The sequence below is a fragment of the Trichomonas vaginalis genome, chromosome VI (assembly GCF_026262505.1).
Source record: "Trichomonas vaginalis G3 chromosome VI, whole genome shotgun sequence".
Taxonomy (NCBI): domain Eukaryota; phylum Parabasalia; order Trichomonadida; family Trichomonadidae; genus Trichomonas; species Trichomonas vaginalis.
In genome coordinates, this window is record NC_067208.1 from 14,018,355 (window position 1) to 14,037,115 (window position 18,761).

At 34.3% G+C, this 18,761-nt stretch overlaps 1 protein-coding gene, 1 non-coding gene and 2 pseudogenes across 4 annotated transcripts, besides 2 other annotated features; all 4 read right to left on the reverse strand.

Moving 5' to 3' along the window:
* Positions 1–1,264: part of a mobile genetic element that runs on past the window's edge.
* Positions 41–1,168, reverse strand: TVAGG3_0862120 (Mariner transposase; the record flags this gene model as incomplete). The annotated part of the gene is made up of 1 exon (XM_051249743.1): positions 41–1,168. One exon carries the CDS (start codon positions 1,166–1,168, stop codon positions 41–43), a length of 1,128 nt encoding a protein of 375 aa, XP_051085218.1.
* A 370-nt stretch (positions 1,265–1,634) lies between the features above and the next one.
* On the reverse strand, positions 1,635–1,706 carry TVAGG3_0862130. The gene has a single exon. It is a non-coding gene; the product is annotated as a tRNA-Ala (tRNA).
* Positions 1,707–3,951: 2,245 nt separating this feature from the next.
* Positions 3,952–4,799, reverse strand: TVAGG3_0862140 (annotated as a pseudogene). The gene has a single exon. A coding segment is annotated over exon 1 (848 nt).
* Positions 4,800–14,284: 9,485 nt separating this feature from the next.
* Positions 14,285–18,761: part of a mobile genetic element that runs on past the window's edge.
* On the reverse strand, positions 17,516–18,599 carry TVAGG3_0862160 (annotated as a pseudogene). Its single transcript has one exon. A coding segment is annotated over exon 1 (1,084 nt).

Genomic DNA, 18,761 nt, shown 5'->3' on the forward strand with positions numbered 1-18,761 from the left:
GCGAATAGAAATAAACAAGTTACATATATATAAAGTTTATTTAAATATAATCACCATTGGATTCAATCACGCGTTCGCAGCGATCGATCCAGGCTTGAAAGACACGCTTTAAATCATCATGAGAAAATTGCTCAAATTGCTCTCTTACAAAATTTTCAAGATCATCTGGACTCGCGAATTCGCGTCCTTCAGCTCTCTTTTTTAGCGTGCCGAATAAATAAAAGTCAGAGGGTGCAATATCAGGTGAATAAATTGGGTTTGGAACAACTTTGACATTGTTTTTCACCAAGTAATTCATTACCTTATGACTTTTGTGAACTCTTGAATTATCAAAATGAATTGCAAACTTTTGTTTTTGTTGTTTGGATTTCTCAAACTCATCAGAATTGATAATTTGAGTAAGAACATTGTCAATTAGATACTGAGCATTCATCGTATTAGGTTTTTGAAGAATATCAATTGCGATGATGCCATTCACGCCCCAAAAAACCGACAACATCATCATTGGTGTGTTAATTTTTTTCTTCGGGAATGTTTGCGGATTTTCATCCTTCGGGATCCACATGATTTTGGCTTCTGTTGCATATTGAAACCAAGACTCGTCCCCTGTTACTAAAAAGCGAAACTTCTTGGATTGATACGCACCCAATATAGAGAGGAGCTCTTTCGAAGATTGGACTCTAGATTTTTTTTGAACTGAATTAAGGTTGTGCGGAACCCAACGTGTATACGCTAGTTTGTAGTTCAAATAATTGTGCAGATAATAACTGACTGTTGTACGTGGTATCTTTGTCATCTCCTCTATCCTTCTGAGTGATGCTCTTGGGTCTTCATCTAGCGCTTGAAGAATTGCTTTGATTTTTCTTTGATCCGGCGATTTTTTGTCAATTTTTATGATGGGCGCCTTTTTGTTCATGAAGTGATACATCCTAACATGATACGTTACAGTGGAATAGCTAGGAGCATCCATACCGAAGCATTTTACCAATGTCTCGTAGATTTTTTTACAGTCTTTGCATTTTTTTGCAAGAGCGAGGATGTTTTCTTTATGATTCATTAAAAAAATGAAAAAAATCCCGCCAAAATTTCCCGCGAAACCGCCTCTTGTCTCAAAATTCATTTTATATCCCGGCATGGCGCAAAAATACAACATACTCATCATATACATATATTCATATTTTTTATTATATATTTATAATCAGCATATATCTCCTTTAATAGTCTCATATAGAGCGCTGTGCTAAACGCACCTTTGGACACCCTATATAAATTTATTTTTAATTGATGTTTTAAAAGCAATTATTTTATAACTTTTTAAAATATTTCTTTGGTTTAAAATTTTAAATTGATTACACGATAGTTCTTCCAATGTTAGGGACATTTCTTTCCTGTGAAACTGCTTATGCTATTAAGGCTGCACTTACCCCCATCCGACTTTAATTCAAATTTTTGACAACCTGCGAGAAGTGTTTGAATTGAAAGACATGTCATTGGCGTGTAAGTGCACCCTTAAGATATATTTTTGTTTATTATGAAATTATGATATAAATTAGTATCAAAATTTAATTTTAGGTATTTTCGCAACAAATTAACATCATATAAGTTTTTTTATTCAACGATTTTTTGAGAAAAAATGGAGGCGGGGGGAATCGAACCCCCAGCCTCAACTATGCTAAAGTCGCACTCTACCACTGAGCCACACCCCCTGACATTATTTTTTGATTTTATTATTATTTATTAGTTTTAACATCATATATCTTCAGTTTATTAATCAACCAATTTAAATATACTATATTCAACAGCAAGTTGGCCATATAGAAGCAGATAGCCGTATTGGCCTGCATTTCATTCTCGCTAGAAGTATTCAACTGGTACAACATGTTCGTATTTGAGTGAAATGCATTTTTAATATGTTTTTTCTTGGATAAATAATTAGAGTATACGGAAGACATTGGTACGATGAAGTTTTTTAAACAAATTATGGCTATTGTTTAATTTCATATGGTTTTTCAATATTTTGAAAATATAACCTGAAGAAATGCAATAGTTTTCAGATGTTCTAATTGTGGCAATGAAATTATTAAATAAATATCATTGTTGCAATATCATTTCAATAAAAAGTCATAGATTTTGGTGTTCCTGCAATTGATTTAGGTCAGGTGAGTGGGGCTTCCAGGCGCGTTGCGCCCTCTAGCCCATAAGAAATTTTGCCCAAGACCCAAGAGGAGGACCGAACCCCAGCCGACCAGCCGGTTACAAAACCAAAACCGTTGTTATTTACATCATATTAATAGTGTCACTTTTCACAAATTATATATGTTTTCATGTTTTGTCACTTTTCTGTCATTTTTCGGGTAAAAACATTTTTATTATTATATATAAATGAATTTTACAAAACCGCCGTTACCGTTCTTTGGAAATAAGAGTAAATGTAAAGATATTCTATTGAGAGAACTTAAGAAACTACCGAATGGTCTAACATTTGTAGATTTGTTCGGTGGAAGTTTCTATATATCCCATTTATGTCATACCGTATTTCCTGACTCAAAGATTATATGCAATGACTTCGACAACTATATGGACCGTCTCAAACATATTCAGACACAAACAATATATTGAAAGAGTTAAAAAGAAAAGATACCTATAAGGTAAGATGGAACGTATACCATTAGATAAAAAATATTGTGAGAGAGGTTTGAAAAAAGCAGAATATATAGACTGGGATAGTATATTCTGCTAGACTATTATATAGTGGTTCTATAAGAGTTCATGACATTGAAACACTTATGTCAAAAGTTTTATATCTTAACTATAACAAATGTTTTCAAAGAGGACATAGAAAATATATTGAGGGTATAGAGTTTGTGAGATGTCATTGGACAGAGTTGTGATGAAAAATATAACGACAAGGAAAATGTTTTCTTTATAGTGGACCCGCCGTTCTATACACATGGGATTTTCAATACCAAGTAGACTGGACTTTGAGAGACTCTTTAGAAACTTTAGACGTTATACATAACCATCCATGCTTTTACTTTACATCCGATAAAAGTGGTTTGGAACCGTTATGAGATGGTTAGGGACATACATGACTATGAGTTTATATATGACAAGATAGAATATGAGAGAGGTCCTATAAACTGGAGAAAGTGTCACAATAAAGAAATTTATTAGTAAGTAAATGTGGTTTGAAATAGGACTACTTGTTTAGTTTTTTTCCATTTGTGATTTATTTATTTGACGTGGCAGAAAAGGTACAGAGAATATGAAGATGAACCAATGCCTGCAAATGTTCAGTATATGTACTCGTAAGAGATATTTTATATCTAATATTAAATGGACGCACAGAACTTAGCGAATGCACAGCAACCTGGACAACCAAACCAGAGAATATTCCAAATGAAGTTAGAATACAAAACTGCATAGGCAAACTATGGTCAAGTGCCAACAATGTACAATGCAAACTGCCATGTCAAATGACGCTGCGTTAGGTTTGCCACCATGGTATGCAAATATGAGATGGAAAGAGTTTTATACAAAACCTGAAGTGGATATAAACAACTTTATGCAGATGACGCGAACACAGGAGTTGACCCAGAATGTTTTCTACCAGAGGAGAAACAGAATGTATGGCTACCAGTTAAGAATGACATAGTCATAGAACTCCAGACAGAAAGCAAAAGACTAGGCGGACATTAGATTTTACACGTAGTAATGGGTTTCTTCAGTAAGATAGGAAACTTCTTCGAAATGTGGAAGAGGTATATGGAATGGAATAAAATCTGTCGGAAGAGGAGTATGGAACGGTGTCAAAAATATTGGTAAAAGAGTAGGTCAGTTTGTTGGTATTATACCTAAAGACCCTGAACCAGAAGAACAAGCTCCTGTAAATACAACAGCCTGAACCTGCACCACAGTCAAGTTGGCAACCACAACCGGTATATTAAAAAGTTATATTTTTATCGTTCGATAGTAGTTGTATGTGAAACTAAGTTCTAAGTAAACGCATGGTATAATGGAGTTATTCTTTTTCTTCCATCTGTAGTAAACAATACTTGAAAGTCTGAAATACTTCAACCTGGTGGTTCGTATAAATTTGTAGGTTTTTCGTAAAAGTCATTTGCCAAGCATAAGAAAAGAGTTTTGGGCGCCAGAAAATGAAGCATGAACAATAATAGCATCTGGGTCGAAAACATTTTCATATGTTCCATTAGGGTTTTCGACTTCATAATAGTCCGGGTGTACTGGATATGCTGCAGGCTGATTTAACATCCTCATAAATCTATACCATGCAAGTGTTGTTATATTTGTGTGAAATATAAACGTTTTCTCAAGGTCTTCTATTTTATTGATTTAACAGTTGCATTTTTCCTGTCATAAATAATATCGAGATGGTATTCTCCTTCGTCAATGTTATACTGGTTTGCATATTCAATATAGATATCGTTTATTTTTTCTTGAAAAGCTTGAAGAGTTATTTCTAAGTTTATATAAGCAAATTAACTTGTAAAAGTTTTCCTTGTTCAAATTTCTCATACATACGTTTTTTCTTTGTTATAGTATCGAACTTCAAAACCGACCGTAAATGGGAAACCATGTATGGCTTCTGAAATGAACTTTATTCTTCGAAAGCCAATAGCTTTTGTGACAGATGGGTCTCTTAACCATCTTAATGGGTAGTCAAAACGATAGCCTTCATGCTTTACGGTATCTGTCTCAAACTTTTGACCGACATTAGTAAAAAGTTCATCTAATGGTTTAGTTGTAGCAACTCTAGAATTTTTCTTTTTCTATTGGAAAATTTTTAATCTTAATAAAAAAATGTCATAATGAAACAGCGTCTATGAGAGAAATAACAACACAACCGACAACTCATTATGCAAGCTCTAATTAAGAAAAACAACAAACTTTTCAAACTTTCTAAGATATCTGAGTCATTGAAAGGGGGTGACTTAAAACTGACATTAAAACCCTATAACAGATGAGTTTCTATTTCAAGACATAAGAACAATACTGTCTGTATAAATCCACAAAAAGGGAACTTTAAACGAGAAACCTAATAAATGAACTTCTTTTTGAAAGCAGATGTTGACAACAAAGCTGACAAAGAATATGTAGACGATGCAATAGCAAAAGAAGAAGAAAGAGCTAACAATGCTTATGCAACAAAAGACATACTCATCCTGAACTAGCAGACAAAACATATGTTGACAATAAAATGTCAAGTGAAGTGACAAAGAGCTGAAACGAATATTCTAAAAAGACTCATATACATTATATTAACCAATAACCAAGTCTTGAAGAAACATAGAGACAAAGCAGATAAGACTCATACACATTCTATATCTGATATTACAAACTTACAAGAAACCTTAAACAGGAAAAGTGCCGTTGGACATACACATACCATTGCAAATATTACAAACTTACAAGAAACCTTAAACAGTAAAAGTGCCGTTGGACATACACATACATTCTGAAATAAACAGACTTATAACGTTAGACTTGAAAAAGCAGGATTATAAGACAGATATGTCAATGCAAGATAAGATAATATCGAATAGTGGTTGTTGATAGGAACAAAAATATAAACTAATTTGTTGGCATGACTATCATTCTGATCAAATAGAACCGAAAAGATAAGATATTTTTATGAGGCCAGTTGGCTACAGTCCTTAAAAATGGGTACAGACGGCAATAAAACTTCATTACGAGAAAAATAACAATGAAATGTATGGTAGAGACCTATATAAAAGAGCATGGTATGCACTCAAGTTAAAGTTCATTGAAGACTAACAACGCTACTAAACTATATATGGAACGAGAAAAAGAAATATTTAAGATTTATGAAGAATGGACAGGCATATGACGTGCCCTGAACCCAGCTCCGGACACCCACATGATATTCATGAACTATGGAGATGGACGACAGAACACCACATGTAGATGAACATAGCTAACACTATATGAGTTATTACTATAATATAAAAGATATAATGCAATAGAAAAAAACGAGAAATAGTATATTATTATCAGATGACAGAAATAATATATATAGTCAAGATTTCTACCTGAAAACATAAGATTATTATAAAAAATTATTCTTGACACAAACCAGAAGAACTGAAATAGTGCACTATTTTAAGTCAAAAGAGACAATCCATAATATCTCATATGTTGATTAATGAACCCATAGTTCATTTATACATCTATGGATCAAGAGGTCCTCAAGTAATGTTTGTGTTGGTGCATGGGAACAAATGTCGACAGGTTTTTGTATTGTGCAAACTTTCAAAGGAAACAGGTGGAAGTAAAACGATTTCAGTAAAATTTACCTGAGCACAGTCATTATCATGATTTAAGTACATCTCAAGCAGGTTGGCATAGTCATAGATATTGGGATTGGTCAGGAATGACAAAAGGTGAAAGGATATGATGTTAAAGACGACGTAAGTTTGCTATAAATTGTTCACTGGAATAACACGCAGGGAGAGAAGGAAACCATACACATTTCGTTTCAGGATATACGCAAACAACGGGACAAAGTAAGAATACATGCCACCTTACAGTGACAGTTTACAGCATGGTATACTGAATTGCTTAGTCGTCATTTCAACTTCTTTAAGCAATTCGTCAGGAGTTGTCTTATTTGTTAGGAACTGTCTTTGAAGGTATACCACCTTGAACTTTGAAAGTTTTTGAAACGAGGTCTGACAGTAGTAGTTTTATCTTCTGCTTGCAGTGTGTACATTTTTGCCATGTTTGCTAAAACTCTCTAATATTCTCTTGTATACTTTCCTTCTATTTTTACGAAACACGAATGTGAGTACCTGTCGAGTTCCAATTGTTGTCATAGTCAATAGTATTTTCATATGGGTCTGCGGTTTTAGGTATTTCTATTTTTACTTTGTCACCTTTCTGAAGTTTGAAAGCCCGGCATTCTTTCTTGTTTGTCTCTTTTGACTAAAATTATTAAATCATATAGTCGTCCTCTAAGTCAGGGTTGTTTTTCATTTCTTCGGGGGAGTGGTTTCCCAAACCTTTTTGTTTTACGGTTATTGTAAATATTTAAAACTTATTCTCATCTTTACCTGGGAGAAGTGTCTATACTTTGTCGTCATATGACATTTCATTTGCTTCACCACCTTGTGGTGGTTTAAGTCTCTTAACATTTTTTATACAACCGTCAATTGACAAACCAAGAGCAGAATGGTTTTTGGTACGACAGTGAAATATTGGTTTACATTTTTTGAACGCAGATAGTTTTTTACATCATCTTATTTGAACAAGAACTTTCAACAGTCAGATGTCAGTTTTGTTGGATGGTATTTGTCAACAAGTATTGTCAAAGCTGCTAAGATATCTAAAATAGCTTTGGACTGTAAATGTATGGCTTCACAGTATCTTGTGTTTTTGACCAACAAATATTAACCAGTATGGTGGTCCATCTTCTCTAATACTCGGAATGTTTTCCAAGATATCCATAAAACCAAGAATTTGGTGTTGAACTAAAGATTTTTATGCATGAAGTGCTTTCTTTGTTTGCCTAGAAACATACGGGTTCCTTGTTTGGATTCGTCATTTTTTTAACCCATAAGAAAGTGGGTTTATTTGGCGCATTAGCAGGAGTTGCATCCAGATTTTTTGCCCGCAGTGGGAACAATAGCCAGAGGTGTATTTGGAGTGGATGGAAGATTTTGAGTACCATTAGGTATACTTAAAGAGAAAGCACAACCTATTATACAAAACTGGACAGAAAGGTTGGGAGTAGCACGAGATGCAAACAAATCTTATTCCAAATCCTGAAAACAAGAGGAAAAGTTCAAGAATGGCATGGACAATGTAGGAAGGACAAGCAGGAAACTATTATAACAAAGCAAATGACTATATAACCAAGCAGGACACTATATGGACCAAGGTGATAAGATTTCTTTAACAGAGGATAAAACATGCACAACAATGGGTAAGCAATAACCAACCGCAACCACCTCAAACTTGGAAAATGTAAGGTTTTTAACTTAGGATGAAATGAACAATGTCAGCCATTGAGACAAATGAGTTCAAGATGGATTTGTCCGGCTTCCAGCAGTAAACCGATACCATATAAGTCAGGCTCACAATGTAACTGAATGATAATCTATAAAGGACCATCCCACCTCCACAACAACAACCCAGTTGAAACACAACCAAACTAAATTTTTTATGAGATGAAATGACCGAAGAAGTTGAAAAACGGTAGATTGACACCAACAAAAAAGTTCAGAACCATTGTCAAAAACCTGTTCAAAGAACTTCCAGATGAAGGAGAAAAATTCAATATAGAAGTGCAGTCTGGAATATACACCCTAACTACAAAGTCACTTTCATAGAAATGGAACGGCAGTTATCTTTCAAAAGAAAGAAACAGCCACTCTACAAATAAGAGGTATATTTTGAAGGTCTGAAGGAGCTTCGAGACAACAGATTGGAATAGTTTACTTTGCACTGACCACACGTTTCATTACTATAACATCTTCATTGATTAGATGTCCGAATATTCCTAAACTTACAACTAAATCACAAAAAGTTGAAAGGAAAACAAAACAAAATGGCATAGATATTTACTGAAGGTATGTTGACAGACACACAACTGTTTACGTGCAAGTGAAGTAAGTCAGCAGGAACCGAAAGTGACGTTAAAACCGATAGAAGAAGATAAAGACCAAAACTGGAAGATAAAACCAAAACCAAAGTATTTAATTTCCAAACTATAACCCAAGTCAACCTTCATTATGTGGTATGGGTTGGCGTAAAGACTTTGAGAGCAGCCTGGTTATAGTAAATAAAGAACAAAAAATATTTTTATTTTTTTATATAAAGGATGCCCCATGATAGAATGGAGCAGAAGTCTGCTGTAATAACAGCGAGATGTACAAAGATATGGTTGGAGAGTTAGAAGAGTTTAAATTAAGAAAGGAAGGACCATAATGACGTCTATGACAAACTGGCGGTCTGCCCTACGAATTAGATTTGGGAAACAGCACGTGCCAATATCCAAACAGACTAGCGAGGTTAATGAAGAGAAACGTCTATGGACATGCCTTCGATGTAGTGAACTCAAGTTGAAGGACACGACGGCTTGCCAGAATTTTAACTGGAAACATGACGAACAATTGCATCCTTTGAGAAGGAAAAAGGAAAAGGTGAAGACGCACATGCTCCCATGGAAAAGAACAAGATATGCATATGCAAAAGTATCGTGAAAGTTAGAATTCAAATTACAATCGGTCGACCTTTACAGTAAATCTTGAACGAAGGAAGAAAAAGAAGGATTCATGGGTGTACTTGCTGGCCATACAAGACGGAAATAAAAAGGACACAATCTCAGATTGGACCAAACAGATTTGGATGGTCACATTTACTAGTGCACATGGCAATGAACAAACAGCCGCTAAAACTTCTTGACGCTTTCAAGACTAACAAGAGAGAACAAATGGTTGACTCCGACTGCAGACATTTGAATGCAATTGAAGGAATTGCCCACGTGTCAAGTCGAATGGTACCAACTAACCTCAAGCAGTCAGACAAAACCATGCTGGACTACTTCCCTCATAAATAAGTCTGACAAGGACTTGACAAGGTATGGGAATTTACAATTCAGATTGAAACACATTGGTCAAGAACGCTTGCATCTTACATGTTCCAGGAATCTGGTCTTGTTTCACGATGAGAAGATGAAGTATCTTGAAGTCATGTGGGAAAGACAAAGGTACATTCTCAGCGTAAATTGGCAAAAATTCCAGCCGTTGGCAAATGTCAATTCCGAGGTCAACATTCGACTCGAGAAAGGTCTCACATGACGACTATGGTGTTGAGGCTTCAAACTTGCCATGGTTGAAGATGTAATTGTCACACCCACTTCATGTTGAACGAAAGGTCTTTTCAAACCCATTCCTTGGAAAAGTAAGTGCAACCATTGTCAGAGCTGTAAACATTCCTTTGAGAAAGGTTGTCTGGAACCAATTCCAATGCCAAGCTGACAGAAACTTTTGTACCAAAAGACGGAAAAACAAACTTTTCATTGTTAGCAAACAAAAGTTTGTTTCCCAGCAAAGTCTAGTACATAAAAGAAGTACAAACAGTTCCACAAGGGCGTGGTATGTCGATACCAACCTAACCAGAAGAACTTCCAATGAGGTGCAAGAATTTCAAGATGCTTAAACAAACTTCCATTGAAGACAATCCAATTGACGTCAAATGTATTGAGGCATCTGAGTAGGTCAGAAGGTTTAATATAAACAGGTTCTTGACATGTTTATGCGATAACAGGCAGGAGAAGTTCTCAGAAGAATAAGAGACCACTTCGATTTCCACAAACTGACATGGTTGCGACAAGTTCGACTCAGATGAAAAGATATACTATGTCGACCTAACGCTGCATACATGAGGTTTTGCCAATATATCCGACTGAAATTCCAAACGAAGATGGTGAGTTTCCCGGGAAGAACTATTACAGTTGGAAAAGTCACAACAACTGTAATGATATTAGAAAGCTTCAAACCCCAAACTTGCAATGACACTGCAAATTGCTTCAGAATTCCGACTATGGGGTATCATTAAAGAAACCTCAAGAGATGAAGAGTACATTAGAGGAAGGCCGACAACTTGTTGAAAGGTTTTCTCCTTTTGTTTTGAAGTAGAATCACTAGGTCAAAGTGCTTAGTAACAACATTAAAACTATGTCGAACATTGGTCTACCTCAGTTCGCAAAGCAGTATGACAACTACAAACAAATTCTTCTCCGAAGTCAAACAAATGAAGGTTTTAACTAATGAGAACATTGACGCACTCATGACGAACGAAGAAGGCTAATAGAAACTCATTGAAACATGGTTTAGTCGGGAAAAAGATGGGCTGTTTTAAGCTCATAAGGTATTTCCGAAGTTCATGTCCTCTCCAAGCGTAAGTATGGGGTGGTTAAAGAAGATGGTGAAATAGTTAAACATTGCATGAAGTAAGAACGTTTTTTCCAAAAAAAAGTGACATTTTTTTTATTATTTGAAATGTAGGCTGATGTTGAGAAGACTTGGAAACTTTTGTTTGAATGAGAAATTATGAATTCACTGTTGTGAGTCATTTGAATCAGAAACAAAAAGACAAAGAGTTTTAAGCGAATGGGAGCGAAATGCGAATGCTATATGAAGAATGGGTGAAAAACTATCTTAAACATTTGTCATTTGAACCCAATTTTATCTGAATCACTAACAATTTTACCTTTTGTAGACCCCCTATAACCATATCATACAGAAAGACAATAGACTGATAACACTGTACAGTGGGTCACTTCAAGTTCTGAAAACAAATAAGAACAAAGGCAACATTTGGAGATATTGTATCGGAATTTGTCGACGAACTAAAGATGAAACAATTGAAATTACAGACTATGGCAAGCATCCGTTTGAGTTTTACTAATACTAATAGCGAAGAACAGACTCTTTCTACTTTTATACCGCGGTAAACTATAGAACTTACAAAGTATTAGTACTAAGGCGGCTAAATGCTTAATGTAAACACTAGAGATACAGATGGCAAAAAAATAGTTCAAATACCTTCTTTAACAAAATTCCAAGAGCTATATGGCATACCATTTAAAACCCAATATATTTTTACATATATTAAATCTTCAGGTTGAAAAACAAAAGAACAAAAGTAGGCAGATACAAAACCGTTAGACTATATCTTACAAATGCTGGTAAGGACTATTTCGTGAAGAAATTTTCATCCCGAGCAATCAGGTGACTATCCAATTCGTTGGCGTTCAAAGTCCTTCAGATGCAAAGGCAATAGGTTTAGAAGAGTTTGGTTTTCAAAATAGAACTAACGCATTTATGTTCGCAGTATATTCATGGCAGTATGAAGGTCTGCTGGTCTAATAGCAATTTGACGAATGCAGGATCTTAACAGTTCGTTTCAGACGAAAGTTCTTTGAAAAACTCTAGATGGACTTCAAACTCAAATGAACAATATTATTGGAATTTCAAGAAAATACGACTCTTACTAATGGTAAACATACTACTGAAACTAGAATATGACAAGATGACTCCACCGTTTCATTTCAAAAGATTGAAATTAACTCTCAAGAGATCAGATTTTTTATTTTGGAAGTAGACAAACGTTCTTGGGCACATTTATTCGTTACCCCAACAGAACGAACCCATTACACCCAGATGGTCATTTAAATTTAAATACTTCCACCATCAGATTGCTGTTATAAGAAACGTGTTTGACACTCAAGATGTTATGTGTCAGCAAGTTTCAGTTAAGCAACATAGTTTCTATTATTGGTAAGGACCTTATGACTTTGCTTCTAAATTCTACGAAACCACCTTAGTAAACAGTTCTCGACTTTTCACGTTTGGTTCAACAACAAATGGTGTGCAAATATTATTCTTGTACTATGACTTTTATCTCGATTGTCTTTCAATATAACCGGAAAAGTGCTGAAAAAGTATTGAATGTGAAGATATTAGAAAATAACATTTTTTTCAACATCGTAGAAAACCTCAGAAAACAATTATTTTTGACACTTCAAAAAAACATAAAAAAGTGAGTTAAAATGAAATGTTTACTGAACTGGTTGATGTCGCTTCGAGGTTATGTAGAACGGCTGACCAGAAGAAGTGAAGGAGACCCTTGAGATCGTTGGTTCATTCTTGGGAAAAGGGTTCTCTCCTGTTTGGAAGTTTACCATGGCGCTCTTGCAAAAGAAACTTGAGAAAGATCTTCCTTTCTTTGCTTTGCTTATGTTCGTCGAAATGGATGCCATCTGTACTCAATGGAAAAAATTCCAGTGATATCTCGAGATTCAAGGCAGCCCTTCCGTATCGCAACCGTTAACATGCTTGCCTTTTACATTCTGCCTGAGGAAGTCTTTAACAAGCTCGTTTAATTTCAATTAGGTAATTGGCCTCGTCGTCAGTCGACGTCGACATTGCACTGTCATAAAAGTTACTGCTACTGTTACTGTCAGTAAATATGGCTACTGTCAGTAAAGTATACTGCTACGTCAGTAAAAAGGAAAATTTGAGAGGGTTTCGACGAAAACGTACTGCTACGCATAAAAGTACTGTACTGTAGTAAAAGTACTGCTTACTGTCAGTAAAAAGGACAATTTGAGAAGGGTTTTCGAATAAATACTGCTACTGTCAGTAAAGTATGCTACGTAAAGTAAAAGTACTGCTACTGTCAGTAAAAAGGAAACTTTTGAGAGGTTTCTCGACGATAAAGTACTGCTACTGTCATAAAAGTACTGCTACTGTCAGTAAAAGTACTGCACCTGTCAAGTAAAAAGTAACTGCTACTGTCAGTAAATACTGCTATCTGTCAGTAAAAGTATGCTATAGCAGTAGCTTTTTATCATTGTGGTCCGACAGAAAAAGTGAACAAAATTGAAGAAGTTGTTCCAGGACCAAAATAATTTTTAGGTAGATGGTCTATCTAACCATTTTACCCTCATGAATTTCATGAATTCCTTAGATAGAAAAATAAATAACTTTATTTTTTTATTTTTTATTTTTGTATGTAAAACAAGAAATGTCAAGCGAAGCAAAAACATTCACGAACAAAATCTAATGGCGAAACATTCCAAAAGGGATCTTATACGGTATTGAATCTTGACGTAAGACAAGGATGGTTAATTAATGCAACAAAGATGTGTCAGCAGTTTAGGAAAGACTTTAAAAGTTTTGGAAAAATAAGTCCGGGAAAGAGTATTATAATGCATTTGTGAAGAATATAGCAAACCGCCGGAATTCGGACTGTTTGCTTTTAAATACAAATTCATGCAGGAAATTCTTGAGTTTGGTGAAAGACCTACGGTCAAACCAAAAGGGCCTCAACCTCAAAACAAGCAATTTTAATGATCTACTAAGGCGTTATAAAGAATTAAAGGTATTTAGCATACATCCAACCTCGTTCATTTGGTGCTGATTCAGCAAAAATAATTTTTAGGGTAGATGGTTTGATCTAACCCATATCTACGGCCATTAGTCTTCCCCAGCCGCTAAGCGGCGAGACCCAAAGGTCTTGATTTCATGAATTTGATATATTAATGTTTCATAAGCCACTTTGTGCCGTCAGTCAGTCAGTCAATGAAATTTTAACAAAAATAAGTTTAGGTAGATGTTAGATCTAACCCGATTCTAACCCGATTTCTACCCTCAATGAATTTCATGAATTTCCTTAAGACAGAAAAATAAAGTTTAGTTTTATTTTTGATTTATTTTTTTATTTTGTATAAAAGCTAGATTTAACATCGACACACAAACAATCGAATACAACAGCACCAAACTAGTTTAGTCATCGAATCCAAACATTATGTAGTAAGAGATAAAAGCTTCAATTCCTTCTTCATTTACTTTCGAGAAACAGAAATACAACAGAATAAACAAGAACTTTTAACAAAAGTAATTTAGACTGTCCGCACAGGATGAAGAAATGAAGAATATCTTTTGACATGCGGACATTAATTGACCATTTACCCAAATTGCCTAAATCCACAACAAAAAAACTCACTACATGAATCGATGAAATAGGACAGTGAACCAAACTGACTCAGTGAAATAAAGAAGTTCATACAAGGTAAATTAGAGTTTCTAGATATCATTGCAACCATAAGTTTATGGTCAAAATTGCGACATTGATAAAGCACCATCTCTGGACATATATAAAACTCGGGGGATTTAGACATACGAACAACTTTGTTTCATTATTGCAAAATTGTATGGAAGATAAGAGATAAAGATAAAAGGTTAAGTATGATGAACAGATAAAACAGCAGCGCCTTTGAGTTAAAGAAAACCATTGACGCCTTGGTTGTTCTAGCTGTTTTTATTGTCAATGATAATAAATACTGCAAAAATGAATCCGCAAATTTCAAAATGTAAAGCAGCAATGACGGAAAGTATTAACACTGCGTCAAAGAGATAGACACGTATGAGAAAACGACTATCAGACTTAAAGAAAGAAGGCTAAAAAACCAGCAAAAATAAAATGGACAGGTTAGCATTTCTGAATAAAAACTATCCAACTGTGACGATTTCTATTATCTGACGTCAAAAGAAGTATAAAGAAACTTCGCATGTTAAAACTTTGATATCCCAGCGAAAAATAGAAGCTAACAAAACTGTAGAATCTCACGATCATAACGTTTTACCATGTAAAACGGTTAAAATATGGGGTATAGAAATGAGGTTAGACTAGGGTTAGATCTAACCATACCCTAAAAGATAATTTTTATTGAATTCAGCACAAAATCTGAGTAAAAAATTTTAGGGCAGGTGTCAAACGTTTGAGTTTTCATCAAAATTAAAAAATAACGTTTACATGTAAAACGTTTATAAAAAACTGGGTGAAAAGAGGTGCAAGATATCGGTAAGATAACCTTACCTCAAAAACTATATTATATGAACGCTTAGTCACAATACTTACATTCAAGAAGACTTGCCTGTAAAGGAAAAAAAATAACAGAGTATTTTGACAACTTCAAACAAGCAGAGTAATGAACTCTTTTATTTTTCAGCTTGACTTTTACAATTTGAACTTTGTTTGCTAGATATGAATTCCTGAAAGAAGTATGAGGGTCTTGTATGACTTTGTACTTCTCCCATAGTTCATGTCTGTCAAACTTCCTGCCATGGACTCTTTCATAAGTTCCATGAAATCGTCTTCGGACAATCCGGGAAAAGTAATGTCAGTAAGTATTCTTTTACATCCTTACTTAAACTTTTGCTGTCTGTACACAAATGACAACTGATAGATGTTAAATGTGTCATAGCTTCTTAAAATTCGACACATATCTTGTTCTCTATCTTTAACAAAGGATGAGAGGCAAAGTCATCTAAGATAAGAAGACACCTATGAGGGTATGTCTTCCAATCGTAGATTGCAATTTCTTCGAAATGTATTCTATCTCTTTCTGTTTGTTTCGAAGTGTTTCTTCTCTAATATTCTCTGCATTTCCTCATTTGGGTCTTTAAACTTAGAATTTATTACTCATTATAGCATTATACTTCAAAACTCTTCTTTGGTACTTCTTTATCCAATCTAACAACTCAGTATCCTTTTATACATACTAACTTAGACTTCTTTATAATATCTTTGAACAGATTGACGGTTTGGTCAAATTGACCAGAAGTACTACAAATAACAACTTAACTCCATAAAATGGGTTCTTCTCATCTAGTTCTTGTTGTGTGTGCAGCCATTTTAAGATAAGTGAAAGTCTTACCCGACCCAAGGGGTGCAATTAGACCTGTTATAACCATTCTGAGCAAAATAGAACTTGTCATGTATGGGTTTTATCTGAGCATTTTCTAACTTCTCTTGTTCTTGTTAAAACATTCTCAAATTTTTTGTCAATGTCAAGCAAACTTTTTTTCTAACATATTTTAGAAAAATTAAAATTTTTATCTTTTAGAAAATGTCTAGCGATTTCGCTATCTATATTCGAGACAAGCTTTTCGACAGCAAAACATCTGTCGACACATAAAATCTTACAAGTGTAAACAAGAAGGTGAATTTGTTCTAAAGTTGTTTCTGGGAATATACAAGAACCATAAAACATTAAGCAGAGAAGTCTTTAAATTTGTCAATGACAGACTTTTTGACAGAGGATGACGCCTCTTGGAGAGATGAAGTCCAACAAAACTTCTTAGAATGCAAAGAAGACACATGCGCTGTTTTGAAGATGAAATAAAAAACAGAATAGATGAGCTATTAAAGGACAAAGAACTTTTACATAATATGGTTGCGGCAAATTTGACATACTCCACCAGAAAGAAGAAAGAAAAGAAAGAGAAAAAAGTAGAAGAAGAGAAAAGAACCTGAACCAGTTCCAGAGAAAAGAAAATTGACATGTAAAAATAAAATTTTATTTTTAGAACTATTCTGGGTCAATGTCAATGTTCTCTTCCTCTTTAGGAGAACACTGGCTTAGACTCTAAAACTTTTTACCCAATTTACCTTGAACTTCAACCTTCTGACTCATACATATCAGAGTCATCTGTCTCTTGTTATAAGGTATAACAAGTTTGTATGCTTTGCCTTCTTTAAGGTTTGAAAACTTTCTGTCAAAATTTCTTTGACTGCTAACAAACCTTCTATGTCTAAGTCTTCAAATTTCGCACCATTTTTAGTCACAATAGCAAACTTAACTGGTTCGATGTTCCAAAACTTTGCTGAATGAAGACTTTTCAAAATGGTAGAAGTAAACATTCAAATATGTGAATGGGTCTAATTCTTCTTTAAGTCCTGACATGTACTTGTTTACTGAGATGAATTTTGCCATCTTTTCTATCGGATAAAAAAATATTTTTTTTAAAATTTACTCATAAAAATTTTTCTTTGTATATACACCATTCTGACATCTAAAAGACTTTTGACATTTGCCAAGAATGTTCGTTTAGACGCTGTCATATAACCATATTCTTGACAATATTGTTTATACGAATCGTACAATGACCTTTCATCTAAACACTCAAAGTCAGTTTCATCTATGAACAGTTCATATACACTCTTGTTTGCTTCTAACAATGTTTGTCTCTCTTCGGTATGTGGAATTTGTCTTGGATTGAACTTTGAAATATCTAATGTCATAAAATATGAGAACAAGTGGTTGTAAAAGTCAGATGTCAAAGTTTCTGCTAAGTCGTCAAAATATTCTGTATCTTGCATATGAGCTTCTGACGTTCTGACAACTACATATCTTCTGTCAGAACTTTCTAACTTCATCGGAACAGCATTGTTTGAAACCATAATGAAGTTTGCAAACATTTTCACAAACTCTTTGGTCTTTATATTTTCTTTCAACAACTCCAACTTTGTCTGTTATAAGACTCTTCAAAGCATCTGAGTTCAAAACTTTTGTTGTATCTATACTTTGAAGTTCGTTACATACTATAAGTTTCATATTCTCTATTGAGGAGTTAAACTTGCCACAGATGTTTTCTAAGTTTGTCATATTCGGGTTCGAATAACCTTCTAACAGTTTGCACAAAATATCTGTAAAGAATGTGTTCTTACCAGTTCCTTGTTTTCCAATTATAATGAGAGCAGTTTCATTTTTAGCACTTGGATGTTGTAAGATGTTTGCAAACCAACATAAGATATACTCATAGACTCTTTCGTTTCCATTGCATATAATTTCTTTGACATGGTCTAACCAAGCTTCTATAATATTTTCTTTCCATTCTACTTGTTCATATTTATATCCAGTGAAGATAGAATAGAAGTTTGGAGAAGGTGTATAGAACTTTATACCTCGAACTGAAAAATCTTCTAACTTTTGACAATAAGATATCCCAAGCATCTAACATCTTCATGCCAACTTGTACGACTTTTATTTTCTTAAGTTTCTGTCTACATTCTTGTTCTGAAACTATTGTCGCTTTAGGTTTGTTAAAGACTACATCCCATTCTTTCATAACATAACATTCTGGGGCAGAGTCACATAAATGACTAAACGTTTCAAATTCTCGACTGCTTTGTTATAGTCTCGAAATGGACACATATTTCTGAATGCTTGGAAGTCATAAAAATCTGAAAACATCTATTCTGTACATTTTTATAAAAATAAAAAAAATATTTTTTTTTATTCTTGACTTTGTTGTTGCATTTGTTGCATTTGTTGTTCTTGAGCTATTTGTTGTTGAAGTTGTTCTTGTAATACAATACTTTCACCAGTTGCATCTTCCAATTCGAAACTTTCTGCGCCGTCATTGACA